The sequence below is a fragment of the Brachionichthys hirsutus genome, chromosome 2 (genome assembly GCF_040956055.1).
Source record: "Brachionichthys hirsutus isolate HB-005 chromosome 2, CSIRO-AGI_Bhir_v1, whole genome shotgun sequence".
Classification (NCBI taxonomy): domain Eukaryota; kingdom Metazoa; phylum Chordata; class Actinopteri; order Lophiiformes; family Brachionichthyidae; genus Brachionichthys; species Brachionichthys hirsutus.
The window spans coordinates 12,577,716-12,594,471 of NC_090898.1; the positions used below are offsets into that span (position 1 = coordinate 12,577,716).

General features: G+C 44.8%; 2 protein-coding genes across 2 annotated transcripts; both read right to left on the reverse strand.

Annotated features, from left to right (window-relative positions):
• Window positions 1-5,940: 5,940 nt before the first annotated feature.
• LOC137903017 (dual specificity protein phosphatase 7-like) lies at window positions 5,941-9,535 on the reverse strand. Its single transcript, XM_068747138.1, has 3 exons — window positions 8,913-9,535; window positions 7,992-8,411; window positions 5,941-7,320 (listed from the first exon to the last, which is right to left on the reverse strand). Exons 1-3 carry the CDS (start codon window positions 9,280-9,282, stop codon window positions 7,010-7,012), a joined length of 1,101 nt encoding a protein of 366 aa, XP_068603239.1. The 5' UTR covers window positions 9,283-9,535; the 3' UTR covers window positions 5,941-7,009.
• A 2,214-nt stretch (window positions 9,536-11,749) lies between these two features.
• On the reverse strand, window positions 11,750-16,756 carry spo11 (SPO11 initiator of meiotic double stranded breaks). The gene is made up of 13 exons (XM_068753480.1): window positions 16,641-16,756; window positions 15,783-15,893; window positions 14,930-15,018; window positions 14,616-14,682; window positions 14,349-14,457; window positions 13,914-14,000; window positions 13,688-13,724; window positions 13,484-13,593; window positions 13,302-13,401; window positions 12,948-12,985; window positions 12,561-12,637; window positions 12,065-12,176; window positions 11,750-11,869 (listed from the first exon to the last, which is right to left on the reverse strand). Exons 1-13 carry the CDS (start codon window positions 16,754-16,756, stop codon window positions 11,750-11,752), a joined length of 1,173 nt encoding a protein of 390 aa, XP_068609581.1.

Below are 16,756 nucleotides of genomic sequence, written 5' to 3' on the forward strand. Positions count from 1 at the left end.
TGTCAGAGCAGTTGTCGATTTTTCATTTAATTTGAATGATCTTAATTTCTTTTCACGATATTTAATTTGGTTTTTCATCAACATTAGCATGTGGAAACACAAAACAACAGTTTGGATTTTGCAAAAAAGCAAAAAAATAATAAAAAACATTCTTGCATCATTTCAATCCTTAAATTCTTCAATCTTTGGATTTCACTAGCTGACCACATTTACCAATGATACAGGTCTGAAGTATTACGAATAATTCAATATAATACATCCAAATTAGAAGTGTCTGCCCTGAAATTCTGACTGCATCTGTCTGATTCCATTTCCATAGTGGACCCTTCTCTGTGGCATGCAAACTACTCACATGGTTTCCGTGGAAGTATCTCGTTACACAGTATACTGAGACAGGCGCTATTTACGTCTCATCATGTTAATGCCCATGTTAGGGGATCTGGTTTGACCGACACCAGTTGACAATGAGATGCCTTTGTCCTTACAAAAGAATGCTATTCATCTGCAAACAGATAATAGTTCTATTGTTAAACCTTTGAATTCTGACATATCAGCACATCAAAATAACTGTAATATTAGAGCAGAAAGATTCAATTCGTGTGAGCAAGTATGCAATACTTTTGCAGCTGTTATACCACATTCAGAGGGATTTCTTTACCTAAACGATACAAAGTATTCATAGAACCTCCTGAATGTTCCCGTTGGATGTGTAAAGTATTATTCCCAGTGAACAAGCTGCAGTTTTCCCAGGAAGGCCAGTAAATGCAGTTGGAGCTGCGACCACTTGATGTCAGTAGAAAAACACAATCTTCACAGTTGAAGGTTTTGATGGCACAAGCCGCCCTCTTTTCCAAAGACACATAATATTAAGGATTTAAAAATACTGTACACCCAGAAAGCAAATGTAATGAAGATTTTGAGCACAATTTTTTTTAATTTATATTAATTTAAGCGGTTAAAATAACACACATTCATTCTAGCCTTTGGAAGCCCCCCCCACTAAAATCAAATCCTAATCTTTCAGAGCGTAACTGATGGTACGAGTTAATATCCATCAATTTCCAAACATATAGATGCAGGAGGCCTATTTGTACATTTTCAGAAAGCATCCACCATTTTTAAATTGTGAAACTGTTCTCATGCATAACGTCTTTATGTGAAAAAGGGATTGGCTGCATTTTGTGCAATCGGATGACATCAGTGGCCTGACTTATGACATCATCCTAACCCCCTCCTTCCCCTTCCCCCTCCCCTGTTAGCTCCATTCAATACGAATAGGCAGCACTACTTCTGGAATTTTAACCCCCAATCATCATCGCTTGCCTTGTCAGACAGGGCAAATAATAACTGGCTACATCAACTGGCATCACTGTTATGCTCAGTGCAGCTGCACTAACCAAAAATACTGCATTAAGCGTTGCCATGAGGTGTAAAGGTGTCATGTTAAAATTTGACATGTTAGTTTATTATCAGGCTCAGGCTGCCAAAGTTGTTCATAAGCTCCATAAGCCACCGTCTGCCACATGGAACTGGGATGAGTAGTGCTCTCTCCCTGCCATCAATGGGAGGCTGGGCAGCAGCGAGTGTGAATGAATCTGGGGTGCGGCGCACAAGCAGCAAGTTGGGTGGAGAAGTTATGCACAGCAAAAGCCTGATGACTCATGCCTGCTGTTACTGAAACACACTGTGGTCATGAGCCACCTTTGGTAACACGGGATGTCATGGAAAACAAAATAGGCCACCACAAAACCTGTCTGCTCTTTGTGTGTGAGACGCAATGCCCCGTAGGACTGAACTGAGGTCGTGGAGATTTGCATATAAACTGAAAAATATTATGTAAGCAACCCCATTCACATTTTGGTTAACCAATATCTGTCTCCATGTGTGTGTGTGTGTGTGTGTGCTGGTAAAATGGGTAATTCCACAAGGGAATCAGACTGATACGGGACACACACACACACACACACACACACACACACACACACACACACCATTGTATGGTTTATTGATTAATCAAATGCCAATTAAAACCTTTAGATCACAGACTCGATCCATCATGTAATTTTGCTCAAATGATTTAAAAGATGCAACATCAGCATGAGATTTTTATTTAAAAAAAAAATCCTTTCATGGTCATTTACTGTAAAAAAAATAAATAAAAAAGTCCCAGAAGAGCGAGGAATACCCCGGACAGTGTTTAAAGATCGAAAGGCGTTAACTCCTCATACCATCTCGCTGCCACCCACGCACACAGGCTGGGCTGAAGCCAGCAGGCTTTTGGGTTCAGAGGATTCCTGTTTGTCTTGCTTCTCCTCATCACATGCGCTTGGAAGCCATCCAGCACTGAATATCACAGCCTAAATTTAGGAAGCCTTTTTATGTCCTTCGGTTTATTTGGTAGACGCTTAAAAAGAAAATCTTTATTGCATTCCTGTGGTAATTTCTCATACATATCTTGCTCTAGAAGGGTACGGAATTACTTTATGTTACCGTTTATGAGAGAAGTTTGCCTCCTTGAAAATAAAAGGAAACCAGAAACAGACAATTATTCTGATTAAATACAGATGTTTTAATTATTCCCCCTTGTTGGAGAACCAGTAGTAAATCAATGTGTCGCCAAAAACACACAATGGAGTTAAACCCTTTAGTCGAAGAATGGAAGGACTGCAAAAATCAAACTTGAAACAGACAGAATATTGTTTCATAATGCTCCATCCCACTTCTGGTGCTGAGAACACTGAGGTACTGTCTGCGGACCGGCCGACCATAACGGCCCATGGAGGAGCCAAACTATAAGACACAGAATGCTTGAATTCCACAAAGACTATTCATTGATTCAACTGAATAACAGTGATGGTTTTCAATTTAACGCAGCTCTGGAGGGCTGACCTATAGGTAAAATCTATATTTGTGTAAAATGTACGATGTGTTCAGAATGCATAAGTATTTCCAGCGGAGGAGACGAGTAAATGAAGTAAATATAATTAGTTATTACAGCAGATGACGTGCGATCATTGCCCTGTCAGAAAGCATTTGGCACTGAAAGGTCGTTCAGATAAATCCCTCCAACCGAACTCCAGACGCAGGTGGCGGTGGCGGCCGATGACGCTGCTGAAGAGATAAAGCTGAGAACGCACAATGATAGCATGACTGAACTTGAAGGGTGCTCAGAATCATCCTCCAGTGTCTCCAACTCAACATACAGAATGTGACGGGAGCGACGAGGTCAGAGCCTCGGCATCGGATTCTAAATTCTGCTGCGTAGTAAATGTTTACATTGCGAGTTAACTGTCAGAAATAAAATACTTTCATATTACCTTTGGAGCTGATAAGGGAAGTGGAGTCAAATGTTCCCGATTTGCACGTTCGCAGATCTGTAGTGTAGTTAGAAGCATTAACTGGTACAGAAGTTGTATTTGGTTCAGTGTCTGGCCTCCAGCTATTCCTGAGGGAAACATTTGGCTCTTTATCATTTAAATGCTTCAGGATGCTCACAAACTCTGCTGCCAGCTTTGTCTGTCTGATGTTTGACATCTGTTGGTGGGAAGGAGTCGATCAGAAAGGTTCGTTTTCCTGCTTCGGTTGAAAATAACTACTCTTAAAACATATATATATATATATATATATATATATAGACACTTTTTACTGAGTGCAAGTTTCTTTTTTAACTGACAGACTCTTGGAAAGTCCCGTCCTCTGAGTCATGACACAATCGTCTAGGCCTTCATCGTCGTGGGAAGCGCTTCCCAAGGAACAGACAAGCTCTTTCGGCTACCTTATCAATTCTGTGCCGCGAGTAGCATATGGCCTTGTGTGAACGGCACACCAGACAGCAACACAGTTCCCGGCGTGGCCTCCTATGTCGAACCCAAGGAGGAACATATGATAGACCGATGACCTTTACTTTGTTGGGTCGAGTAATAAACAGCCGAGCGCCGCCTCCCATTCATTTCGCCGCAGATGAAAATGGCAAACAAACACGACTTTTGTTCTCGGCGCTTGGCAAGTACTGTAAATCACCAGATGGTGAAATTGGCCACGGAGGGTAAAAAACTTCTGCCGCTAGCAGATGGATGGCGAGCTCGTCCACGAGTATTCCATGTGGCTCTATTTTACACTTGACACATGACCTACCGGTCTTCTCGCCAAAACTACCACTTCTCTCTTCCTTCTAAGAAGACCGACATGTTTCACAAGAGTTGGTTGAGGGCTGTTCTCAAAAGATAGCATAATCTGCAGTTGGTTCCTGGAGAGATAAGATACTTCCTGTTATATGACTGGAAAATCTAGCGTGACTCGAGGGTTTCACAACAGCCCCGTCGTCTGAATAGTCAATGTCGACAGCAAATAAGATCAGCGTGTGTTTATTTTGTTCGTACATTCGAGTATACGGAGAAGGAAAGCCGATCTGACTTCTGGATGGATTCTAGTCCTCTTTGTAGCGGAGAGAAAGCGTCTAATTTTGCATCTCTGCTTAATTCGTTCAGTAAAAATATGAGCAAACGTCACAAATAGCTTTGACGCAGCGCAAATATTCTGGGAATCAAACGGAGATGAAATCGCTGTCTTGATCAAATTAGAGGAAGCTTTTGGGAAAAAACGCAGATTAGGATTACTCTCGTCGTCCGTGAACATCTGCTGTACACGGAGAGGGTGAATAAAACATGCCTTCCTTCTGTGAAGATGCCAGCTATTCATGAGGGATTGCGGCTTTTAGAGCATGCACTGTATGCTCTTTTAACCACAGCAGGTGTGAACCAGCTCTGACCGACTTCACACACACACACGGAGAGAGAGAGAGAGAGAGAGAGAGAGAGACCAAAATCCTGTCGGTTTCATGCACATCTGCTTTCCCGACAACCACTGCTGAGTAAGCAGAGCCTTAGCCTCCGTTTCCCCTCATGGGCGATCACAACAGAACAAAAATACTCAACTTCTCCATCACACCAAATACACCCAGAGCCAAAAGGTGACTCACTCACACAGAGATGTGTGTTTATGTAAATCATTAGTCATTTCTATCAGAGTACAGACGGAGAAACCCTTAATTAATAGTTCCACACTTGCCCCCCCCCCCCCCCCGACTTCTTCCAGACCTAATCACAGGTTTGCCCCACAGGTATGCGGACGGACCAGGTACAGTCATGCCTGAAAACCAATCAGCCGGCAGCATTTATCATTGGAAACTAGAGGAAACCAGAAGGCAAGTCTCTTCACGCGCCCGGCCGCTGCTGTGGAAGCTGAAGATTTTAGTTTGAACCTCCTCCTCCAGTCTTCTCAGCTCACCTGGGCGTGCGAGGCCGGAGCTCGGCGCTGTATTCATGTCATTAAATCCCACAGAGACCGCCACAAACTGCTGCACAGATGACCTGCACAACCCCCCCCCCCCCGACCCATTTCTCCTGACTTACAAAGCTCTGCTTCAGTTGATGAACTAATTCATTCAGGGAATGGAATTTACTTTGTCCTGTGGTGAACATATGAATGATGCAAGTGAGAAACGTAGCATTTTCCCCAGTAAATATCAGAAAAAAAAATGTATTGCGTAACTTTGTTACATTTTAGCCCTCCCCAGATTTCAGGCGAACTCGTGAGAAGTCTTGTGGAGTGTATTCTGTGACCTCGTCCGCTTTGAGCGCGCTTTGACTGACTGGTCGTGGGTGTGTCCTCACCGTGTTGACAGATCCGTCCTCGTCACTTGTCTGTGTGTCAAAAAGGCCGTGGGAGACAGGAAGGCAAACATCAAGAGTGGACGGAAAGCAGGCGTTCAACCCCACCTACAGAGCACCGAGGCCGGGCAGCAGAGCCTGATCAACCGTTTTAAGTTCTCAGAACAATTTTGGGTCGCGACTCAACCGCAAAACGGCTTATTTGTTTTATGAGACATGAGCCATCAACAATCAGCATTCTAAAGTCCGAACAAAGACAAGGTAAAGATGCTCACGTAAAAATATGCGATATATTTGGTGTATAAACTTGGAGAATGTCTCTGACATTTGGATTTACATATACTACAGTCAAGGGATAAAAATAAAAATAAACACAGAAACAGGGCAACATTTGCATCCTTCATTCATTTGAGAAAATGTCCCTCCCGTGCAACGGCAGATTATGTACAGCTTTACAGACAGACATACTAAACACAGCAGCCCTTGAGGCCATGATGAGATATACTGTAGATGTTTTGTATTTAAAAAATCCCTGAAAATCTCTCCGTGAGGTATGAACACGTTTGTCACGCTCGCCTTGTACGATGTCACATTATCCTGCTTCCCCCAACATCACCGCCCTGGAGGGAGGAGCTGCAAGCCGGGGCCCGTCAGACGAGGCGCCGCATCCGTTCCTTTATGCGATATACAATGACAATCCCATCAACTATACCACGTTGAGGTGCGGTCAAGGCCTCGGTGACAAAAAGTTACTAAGCGGTCTCCTTGGTACTTAATTTTACTCTCACTTTTCACAGACGAGGGCTGCTTAGTTTTGTGTTTAAAGAATAGCAATTTAAAAAAAAACTCTTTGCTGCAAGGGAGCTGCCGACAGCCATCAGAAGAAGAGTAATTCAAGATGGCTGACAGAGTACAATCAAAACGTCTTGGATTGGTCCCCAGAAAAAAAAAACTGATTCGACCAAGACTCTTTAAAGACCCTCAAGGCAATTATTGTAGCTAAAGTAACAAGGCAATACAGATAACAGTCGAGAGACGATCATAGACGTAAGAGAAAATGGATGGAGGTGTCCTTCCGTTATGGCTGTACACGACCTTTATAATGCCACGTCTGTAAAAAGCGGAATTCATCTTTGTGTTAGCTATTAAGGCCTCGAGACTGGATCTAATGGCATCTGCCTACGGGCTCCGTTACATTAAATGTTCAATGTAGTTCCATTTGGCGTAAAACTAAAATACTGGTACGTGACTTACTGCTCGTTTCCGCTAGTTAGTCATCTGACGGGTTCAGAAAACACCACAGGAAGCACAAAAAAAAAAAAGGCTGTCCCAATCCACCCTCATGTCGACTCCAGCGTGTCCAGCTGGAAGACATTGTGATTGGTCGGCGTGGTGAAGAAGAGCTGCTCCTTGCCGGCGGAGCGGTTATCACAGGGACTGCACAGCCCCAGCGTCCTCTCAAAGTCCAGCAGTTGTCCCATGAAGTTGAAGTTGGGGGAAATGTTGGACTTCTTCCTCTTGACAAAGTCGTAGGCGTCGTTGAGGGACAGATTGAGCCTCTGCATCAGGTAGGCCACGGTGACCGTGACCGAGCGACTGATGCCGGCCAGGCAGTGGACCAAGATGCCACACTTCTTTGACCTCGCCTCATCTGTCAGAGGAAGAGGACACGGCGGTCAGCAGAAGGTCAACCAGCGGCCGCAGACACACCTTCTAGCTGTTCACTTAACGATACAACTCCTGCAGACTCAGAGAACAGCTCACCTAATGGCCTCCTAGCCACACACAACCTTTCACCAAGATATCCCCAGAGTGGAAGCGGCGGCGCTTCCTTCCTCATTCTACCTCTCTGAGCCAATAGGGAACTAGCTCACGGCGCAGCCTTGCAACCGCCCGACGGCGAGTTCCGAAGCCGCGGCTTCAGGCGCAGTCGTGGCAAGAGAGGAGACAAGGTGACACCGGAACATTTCTACGGTGCCGCGAGAAGCAGGAAATGAAACGTGCGCTCGCCGTCAGGACGAACGCGCCGTTTCATCGACACCGCCGTACGACAACCGATAACGGCAGAAGTGGCCGCAGAGGAAATGCTTTTCTATTCTCGCAGTACAAACCACAGTTTGTTACGAAATAAATAAAAAAAATCCCATCGCACAATCACAATAGTTTAAAATATTTACAGGCAACAATCAGCTAGGCTGAATTTAGCCAAATTAAGCTTTTCAAAAAAGGTGCTCAAGATTAAAACACGCAACATAAAAAAACAGAACACAAAATGTATTGTCAGAAGGGTTTTTGTTAAACGGTTAAAAACGCCCATCTCACCTATAAACGAAATAGCCTCCGGGAAGAACTGGGACAGGTTCTGACTCCAGTGGTCCGAAATGGGAATCTGCTTGTACCTGAAGTGGCCGTCGTGTTCAAACATGTTGGGGAGATTGGGCGTGACGTTCAGGATGTACTTGATGTTGTGTTGGCCCAGCACGTCTAGGTTGGTGGAGTCTTTGGCGCAGCCCAGGTAAAGGTAGGGCAGGATCTCAACGGGGAACGCCGGCTGGACAGGGCTCTCCTCCGACTCCGTGGCGCTGCTCGGCTCCCGGTCCGATTCTCCGTCGGAACAGTCCGCGCTGATCCTGAGGTTCCCAAATCCCAGAACGGGCGGCGGCGGAGAGGAGCTCGGGCAGGAGCTGTCCAGAAGGGTCTCGCAGTGCTCCGGGTACGCCTTGTGGAACTTCACAAATCCACCTGGAGAAGAGGAATGAGCATAAACATGGTTTATTTCATCCATTTTTTTTAAATAAAAAGGGACATTTATTGCATGTTTATTCCCTGTATAGAAGACAAAACGTCAGTTGGATATTGGAGTAAAGTTGTACAGAAGCAGCAGCCCCCCCCCCACTTCCTCCTCCTCCTCCTCCTCTCAAACACACCATTCATGAAATGCACGCCTGTTCCTGCTAGAGCAAAACATGGCGCGGCCATTTTGGAATTTTAATTGAGAATCTCAGCAGCACACGATACACAAACTTTTGAGCAGGCGAATCCACGGCGGAGGAGTAACGTGGACGAGCGTCAGTCACGCCGCAGCGCAATAAATAAAATAATATTTACTACGAATTAGCATTTTTAGAAACGCATTCAAACGTTATAAATACAGAAAAGAAAAAAAAAACTAGCTATAACGTTACACAATAAGTTATAAAACAATTATTCGGGGTTAGTTCCGACAGATGAAAGTTCACTTACCTTCCAAGTAGAACGCTTTACACCCGTCCTCCCAGAGTTTCCGGAGCAGCAGACCCAGAACCGAGGCTGGCGCGCCGCAGTCCCGCCAGTCCACCGTGCCCTCGTCGTACAGCACGACCGTGTCCGTCTTGCACCGCGTTATGAACTTCTCTTTATCCTCGTGGTTGGGGATGATGGTCCGGATCGGTATGTTGCCCTTCCGGAACCTGCGGAGCATCAGCCCCGGTATGGCCAGGCTGATGGCGCTCTCGATGTGGGACGACTCGTACAGCTCATGCGGACGACAGTCCAGCAGCAGCAGCGAAGCGCCGCCGGACTCGAACTCCAGCCGCAGCCACCCGACGCTTTTACTCGGCGTCACATCAGACATGTCGGACTCGATCTCATACTAACACAACAGAAGCACGAACACTTTCTGCCTGGTCCGCCGGACGACGAGAATAAGACTACATTTCAGCGAACTGAGGGGTTAAACGTTGTCCCACGGCGCGGAGATATTTCCCCCCCTTTTTTTTTTTTTTTTTTTGCCTGTTCTGTAGTTCCATCAGCGCGTCCCGGCCTGCTCCAGAGATAACAGTGACATATTTACACGTTTATTTACGTCCACGCGTGGACGTTTCACAGCCAGTAATCCACTCATTAACTTCAGTTCACTCCACGGCGCGCTGGGATCCTCCTCCAAGCACGTTCACGCTCCACCATTCAGATACGGGCAGTTCTTTTTCTTTTTTCTTGTTTTTTTTTTTTATTGACAGAAGAGCGACTCAAGAGGGAGGAGTTTAAATCCTGATGCGTTAGTCATAGCGGAGCAGATCGAAGTTTACTTCCGGTAGAGCCGCGTCATACAAAAGAGAACATAATCATAAAGTATAGGGGGAAAAAAATGCATTATTAAAAATCATGTGGAAAGGCATTTAAAAAAAAAAACAGCTCCCATGTCACCTGTACTCAAAACCAATGATCTATATTTTGTACTATTTTCTAATTAAGATGACAACACATTCATTTCGCATGCAACTCGAGTTTTTATCAAAGATTTATAAGCGCAACAAAAATCACACACTTTAAAACACGAATCCAGTTTTTGTTCTTGAACAGTAAAAACTCATTTGGATTGGCGTTCCTTGCAGGAAAGGATCCGTTAAAAACACGCACAATATAATTCACAAGTATGCTGTGGAGCACGAGTATTACTTCTTAGATTGCAATCACAACATTCTGTTGTGAGACATGTCAACAATTCCCATGGTGCACTACCGATGCGTTTAATAATGCACGTAAATGGTGATTGTGTATAGGAATGCATCGGCATTAACACAGATAGTTAAAACACGCAACCAACACGCGGTGTGAAGGAATCAGGGCCGCGTATCTGCAGGAGATAAACGAAAGAGACAATGTGAGAGACTGGATTAAACGAAGAAAGAGCCGAGTTCAGGGGGACGGATGACCTTCATCGAACCCAAGAATGATGACATTTGGTGTCTCATCGTTTTAAACCCAGCTAAATCAACACGTGTTGCATCAAATAAAATAAAAAGATTCATGTGCGGAGCTGCTTAGAAAGAGCTGGGTCACCTGACTTCCACCAATGCTGTGGTTACATAACACGATTCAAACGTGAGCTCACTCTCCTGCACGAAAGAGAAGAATCTTTAGTTTATTTGTACAAGGACGCTGATTCAGATTATCTCAGGTCTCTCTGAATGCGGCGCTTTCCGTTTCATCTGAAGATGACGTTCTCCTGCGTTCGCTGTGCTTCATTACAGCCAATGATTTCTACATAGCAAACACAATTTCCTGTTCATCATTTGATGCCTATCTAGTGGCTCACCATGAAAGCCGCTGCACCAGCTCTGAGTCATCCGCGCAAGGAGGGAGGTGTCTGACGTCATAGACTGCTAGACGTAAAGAGAGACCGCGCGCGCCTCCACGTGGTGAAACCAGGAACAACACGAAATGCGTTTCATGGCAGTGAATGTTTGGGTTTCAAAAAGCGTCTTTGGACATGAATGGCATTTTGCCTTTTGAAGCTCTGAACATCTTTGGTTTCAACTGATTGCATTGGGCCTTCTTAAATACTTAATAGTGTATGCATGGGCCAAACATGTTCACTCGTGTATAAGATAAAAACCGGTGAGCATACAAATATCCCTGCCATTAATCCTCACCATTAGATTTAGATAAGCTATTTCCTTTCCCAGCACTAATAGTCTTGTCTCCCTATGCAAGGACATTACCAACCACACTAATCTATGACCCTTGAGGACTTTATGCTCAAAGCAGATTGGACAGATTTCCTTCATTCCGTTTTGGAGTCAGCGGCCCTAAACAAGGAGGGAAGGGAGGGCCCCCACCATCCACACAGAAAACAGGATCATCATTAGATGCTTCTGACATTTCATATTAGTAGCAGCTAAGTCTACAACTTTATAAAGTCGTAAATAAGAATGACATCATAAAACGATGCTAAACACAGCTTTTAATAGCGCGCCTTCAGAAAGCTGGAGTAATATGACGCATTTCCTTCCATTACATTCGTCACTGATGGTTCACATTCCCCCCATTTAATGAACACGGTCTCCACCTGCTGGAGTCTACACAGAACCGCAACACGAGTATTCAGAGAGTACTGGATGCGGTTCAGCACGGATCAGAAACTGCAAGAACCGGCAAACTCATTGGCTGTGAAACTGCAGCAACACGTTCAAAGACATGACCATAATATAACGAACAACAAAGGTTCTCATAAGACACTCAACGCGTGTCAAGGTCAGCCTGGGCAGCTGCCTGGAAGACAATCAACTTTGACAGTTCACTTTTCACCAGCGCCGCGCTCACACCCAGCCCCCGTAACGCATCTTGTTGGGCAGGTAGATGCTGGTGAGGAAATCGGGGGCGATGGCTGCCAGGGACTGGATTTCTGCCTTGACCTTAGCCTGCTGCATCAGTTCCATCTACAACAAGATAAAACACGCCGTTTCACCAGCGATGCCAAAAAGCAGTGGCGCAAACAAGGACCGATCAACAGGTGGTCTTCTCTTCTTTATTGTAAAGCAACAGCTCACAAAAATAAATACATCAGAATTAACACCCCTCTAAGAGAACCTGTCTGTCATACAGGTGGGGAAAAAAAAGACATCTTCTCTCACCTCTTTCTGCCAGTCTTTTTGGCTGCTCAAATAGGGCCTTTTGAGGAGGCTGTTGAGTTTGCTTTGGTCTCTCTTGGTGAGAGGAGTCAGGACATCCTCTGGAACCCGCAGCCTGAAAGACAAAACGCTGATGTACCTTCACATAATTCATTTCCTGAAAATGACGCGGGCACCTCGATTGATGGATAGCATTCCTACAGGCCCTTTTCCACACATTAAACAGCTCACACACAGGAGTAATTTTATGCAAGTTAGGAGGGGGGGGGGGGGGGGGACTTCACAGACTGCAATTAAACCTATGTCGCAAAGCCCTTTTGTTCAAGGGGACATATACTTAAAACTCAAAAGGCCCTCGGCCAGTTTGCTGAAGGGAAAAAAAAAATAAGTGAGGGCAACAGCAACAGAAACCAAAACAAACAATCTAAACGTCCCCAGAATATAATCCCAATTAGAGGCAGGAGCAGAAAGGAGGAAGTAGTGAATGTTGAGTCCAAACCTCTGGAGGTCAGAGGGGAGGAGGCCCAGCCACATAACGCTGGGGACGGTTAGACTGTGGGCCTCAAACGACATGGCCTGTGGAAAAACCACGGCACACACACACACATAAGAATGTATCTGGAATAAACATAAACAGCGCTGGCCCTCCACAGTGCGGTTATGCCCAACACATGTTTAAAATGAACTTAATGAGCATCAGGATGATTACACAAGACGAACAAAGGAACTGGCGCACATTTCCTTGAATTTTCACCTCGTAAAATGTCCGATTCAACCGTGTGTCACAGATGAGCGGCCCTATTTATTTACAGGTACCCAAAGACGAGCTAACAGTAAGACACTGAGCAGGCCCCACTGGATAAACCGCAGCACTGTTCACGCTCACCACTGATCCATACTTGTAGATGCACATGATCTCAATCCCTGGGGGAACCAGAAGAGACAGAGGCACGCTGCAGTCAAACAAAGTCAAACTTTAAATGTGCGTCTCTCGTCATGCAGTGGGGAGGAAGGGTTATGGGAAAAGGAACTGATGCAAAATGAGCCATCCCGCCTGGATGAGATCACAGCAACGGAAATAACACCCGTCTTGGCACCAGGCACGGGACAGGTGCTAACATCTGCTCGCTCGGCGGGATACGTGCGCGCCGAGACGAAACAAGAGTGAAGTGTTGTTAAATGCGTGGAAGTATGTTGAGCATGTGTGCGAGGTGAAGCCGGTTTCCAGACGCGTATGTACCGTGAGGGTCGGCGTCCACCAGAGCGAAGACGGGGACGTGCAGCGTGTCCCAGAGCTTCCTCACCATCAATCTGGTGTTCACATCCGGCACGCCTTTACCCTGATCGACGCGAGCACATCCGTCATCGACACAGGACAAACAAGACCATAATAATCCGTCACACACAGAAATGGAAAAGCACCGTTATGATGATGCAAGGAGAGAGTTTGCTGCAGAAGTCTTCATCCAGGAGTCTCTGAAACGTTGCGTCTTTCTCAACGATCAACACAAACTTAGCCGATGACACAATATCTACGTTCGATCAAGGCAAACGCAGACATTATCACAGATAATATTCAAGAGGATATTTCCGGAAGGGAAGGTCTGTGCATCAGACAAAGGATGCTTCTAATGCCATCGATGTTTGACGAAACCGCGACGGCCTAAAATAAAACAAGGACAAGAAAGGTTCAGCAAATACAGATCACTTCTGTGGCTAAAACAAATTCCTTTTTGTTACTTTCTGTGTCCAAACACTTCGTAGTGTCATATTGTTTGTTTAAAACACCGTAAACATCGTATTGATTAAAATTCCTCAGGATAACTTGGTGCGTTCCGTCGAGACTACTCACAGCGGAACTTGAGTGGCAGTCGATCCTCGTGCCGTCGTCCTCCATGTAAGACAGATCGCCTGAGACTAAACCTTTAGATGTGGCCAGCTGGAGGCAGAGAAGTAATAGCTACAGACTCAAGTTAACGCAGGCTTGTATATTATTAACATACATATACTGTATACACAAGCGTCTGTGAATTCCACTTCAACTCCATTTCTCTTTGATCACAAGAACCACGTTTTCGCCCCACAGGTGTTTCCTAAGATATGAACAAACGGATGAAAATATAGCACGAAGCTAACAGACTTCATCTGTGGGACGCGAGCCAATCAAAACACCAAATATCCAGAGGAATTTTAGCGCGAGGTTTCGGCGTCTGGACTTGTGTGCCCGTGCGCTCTACAAGCACACATTTTACGGCGCGCTTGTGTTGACAGGGTCGTGCACGCTTACCACGTGTAATGATCTGCGAGGAACCTTTAGCATGCAGGAGATGTCATCCACTATGCGATCGACGGTTCTCTGCGATCCAAACAGCTGCGTATGGTTGTAATAGATGTCTCTGGAGAAATAAAGTCAAGTAAATCCATCTGAGGGAAAATTCAACAAGAGTCAAGCCAAAGAAATACAGTTGATAAAAAACATGCTACCAGGTACAGAAAGCATATTTCATCTGGCTTTGGCGATCCTTTAATTGTAAATTGAGGGTGGATTGCTAACCTTTTTGTAGCATACTTGTTGCTCTGCACAAGTCTGTAGGTGACCGACAAAATCTTGACAATTTGTGCTTTAAACAGAGACACAAATAACAATCTTTATGACATTATACTCATCATATGTTTATAAGTGACAGTTAAACCTTTAAAAAACATATTCTGTGTCTGTTAATTTAACTACGGTAAGTCGTACTTTTACTGCAGCTGGTGCAGTTTATGCATGAATACAGAATTGCAAGTTGTTGTTTTTTATATTTAAAAAAAACATTTATCAGGAAGCAAAAAATTATAATAACAGAGGTGTGTGCATCCGCTCACCAAATTTAGTGACAGATGAAACGCGGTCACTCCTGATGGTGACGACAGAACCTCCCGAGCTCATCTGAAGCCCGATGGCGCTGTCAAAACTTAAACGCAGGGCAACAAACAGACAATTGATGAAAGAGGCAGTCAATAAAGCACAAAAAATAAAAAATCTACAGATTGTGTGCGCTCCCCCCCCCCCCCCCCCCCCCCCCCACCTTTAAGTCATCTAAATTTCCTCACACCCTCAGGGCTACCCGTCAGAAGGCCTCCCACGTACCTCACCAACAGAATTCCTCTGTGAAACCTTTGGTGTTTAATCTGTGGGATTTTCACATTTGAAAAAGCTGAGCCAGAATGTGCTTTCAGCTACGGCAGCGTTTGATCCAACCAAGACCAGAGAGCCCCCCCCCCCCCCACACACACACACACACTCTGAACACAAGGTCTTTGCAGTCTGGATACTTTAAAGCTTTTTGTAAAGTTGTGTGTGTGTGTGTGTGTGTAGGCAAGTGCTTTTCACTTCCTTGTTAGTCTGTCATCTTTTAAGCAGTAGAGTTATTTCTACTTCACTCTCCTCAGGTAAGTAATGGGTTTAATATTTTTTATACCTGTTGCCCAGACATTCTACTTAAACAGTTCGTGCGCAAACTCAGTCCGAGCAGAAGTTTGAGTTTCCTCTTTGACCAACGTTAAAAGGCAATTCAACCATCTTGTGTGGCCTGACCTCCCACAGAGAGCCTATGCAAGTACATTTCTCTCTCTTCACGAAAGAATGAAAACATTACTGCTTGCATTTATCTTTTAAATGTTTGACAGCTCGGGCAGAAAACGTTTCTCCTACCACACAGCGTTTAACTCAAGTTACCTGACGTTTGCCCAGCTGGACCTGTTCGGCAGCGCCAGCGCCGGGGCCTCATCTCTGGACAGACTGGTCACTATTCCGAGGATTATGTTTTCAATGCGATTCAAAACTTCCCTTTGGGAAATGAAGATGGACAGAGAAGATGACACGACATGCCAAACACAACGCCGCAGCCGCCAGCCGAGCAAAGACAGTAATTTCTGCAGTGAACGTCGACACCGATGGTGAGAATAGCTTCGGGGCTGGGGAGACATAGCACAGATAACTCTGACTTTTGTTTTAATTATACCTCAACTTTAAAAGCATAGACGCAGCGTTGCAGTAGATTTACTGGAGAACTTGAGAAGCTGTTCGTGGATAAAAACAAAGTTCCAGGATTGTTTATTTCTGACTAATCCCATGGATTGGATTCCTTTGTCATACAATTGTAATACTGATTTTGAAACATTGCATATACGATGTTCTAATATAATCAGATACATCCAAATATACAGCTGTTGTTTAACTAAGAAACTATTTAAACATCCCCCTCCTAGCAAGTTTCTATGAATTACACACGTTATCTTCAGATTACTAGAATTGTTCTTAGATTAAAAATACTGCTTTACGTTCTTTCAACTCCGGTGATGGAGTTCATTCCTGGCCTTTATTAGCATGTTTTAAAACCCCCCCACTAGCTAGGTTAGCTCGGTTAATTAGCACCGCCTGTTTATAAAATGATTATCATTACGCATATATATAATGATAACGACGGCGCAGTGAAAAATCGATCAATCAATCAATCAATCAACGTCACAGCGAATGCACCTGTCGCGTCACACAGCCCACACTGTTAGCTAAAACAGCGTCTGGCGAATTTACCGATTCATTTCTTCAACACGCTGGCCTTCGCCTTCGGCTACGACCTTGACTTTGACCATTAGTTGGGAACGTAGCTTATCAATTTCGCTAAAATTATCTACGCGACTGGATCCCAT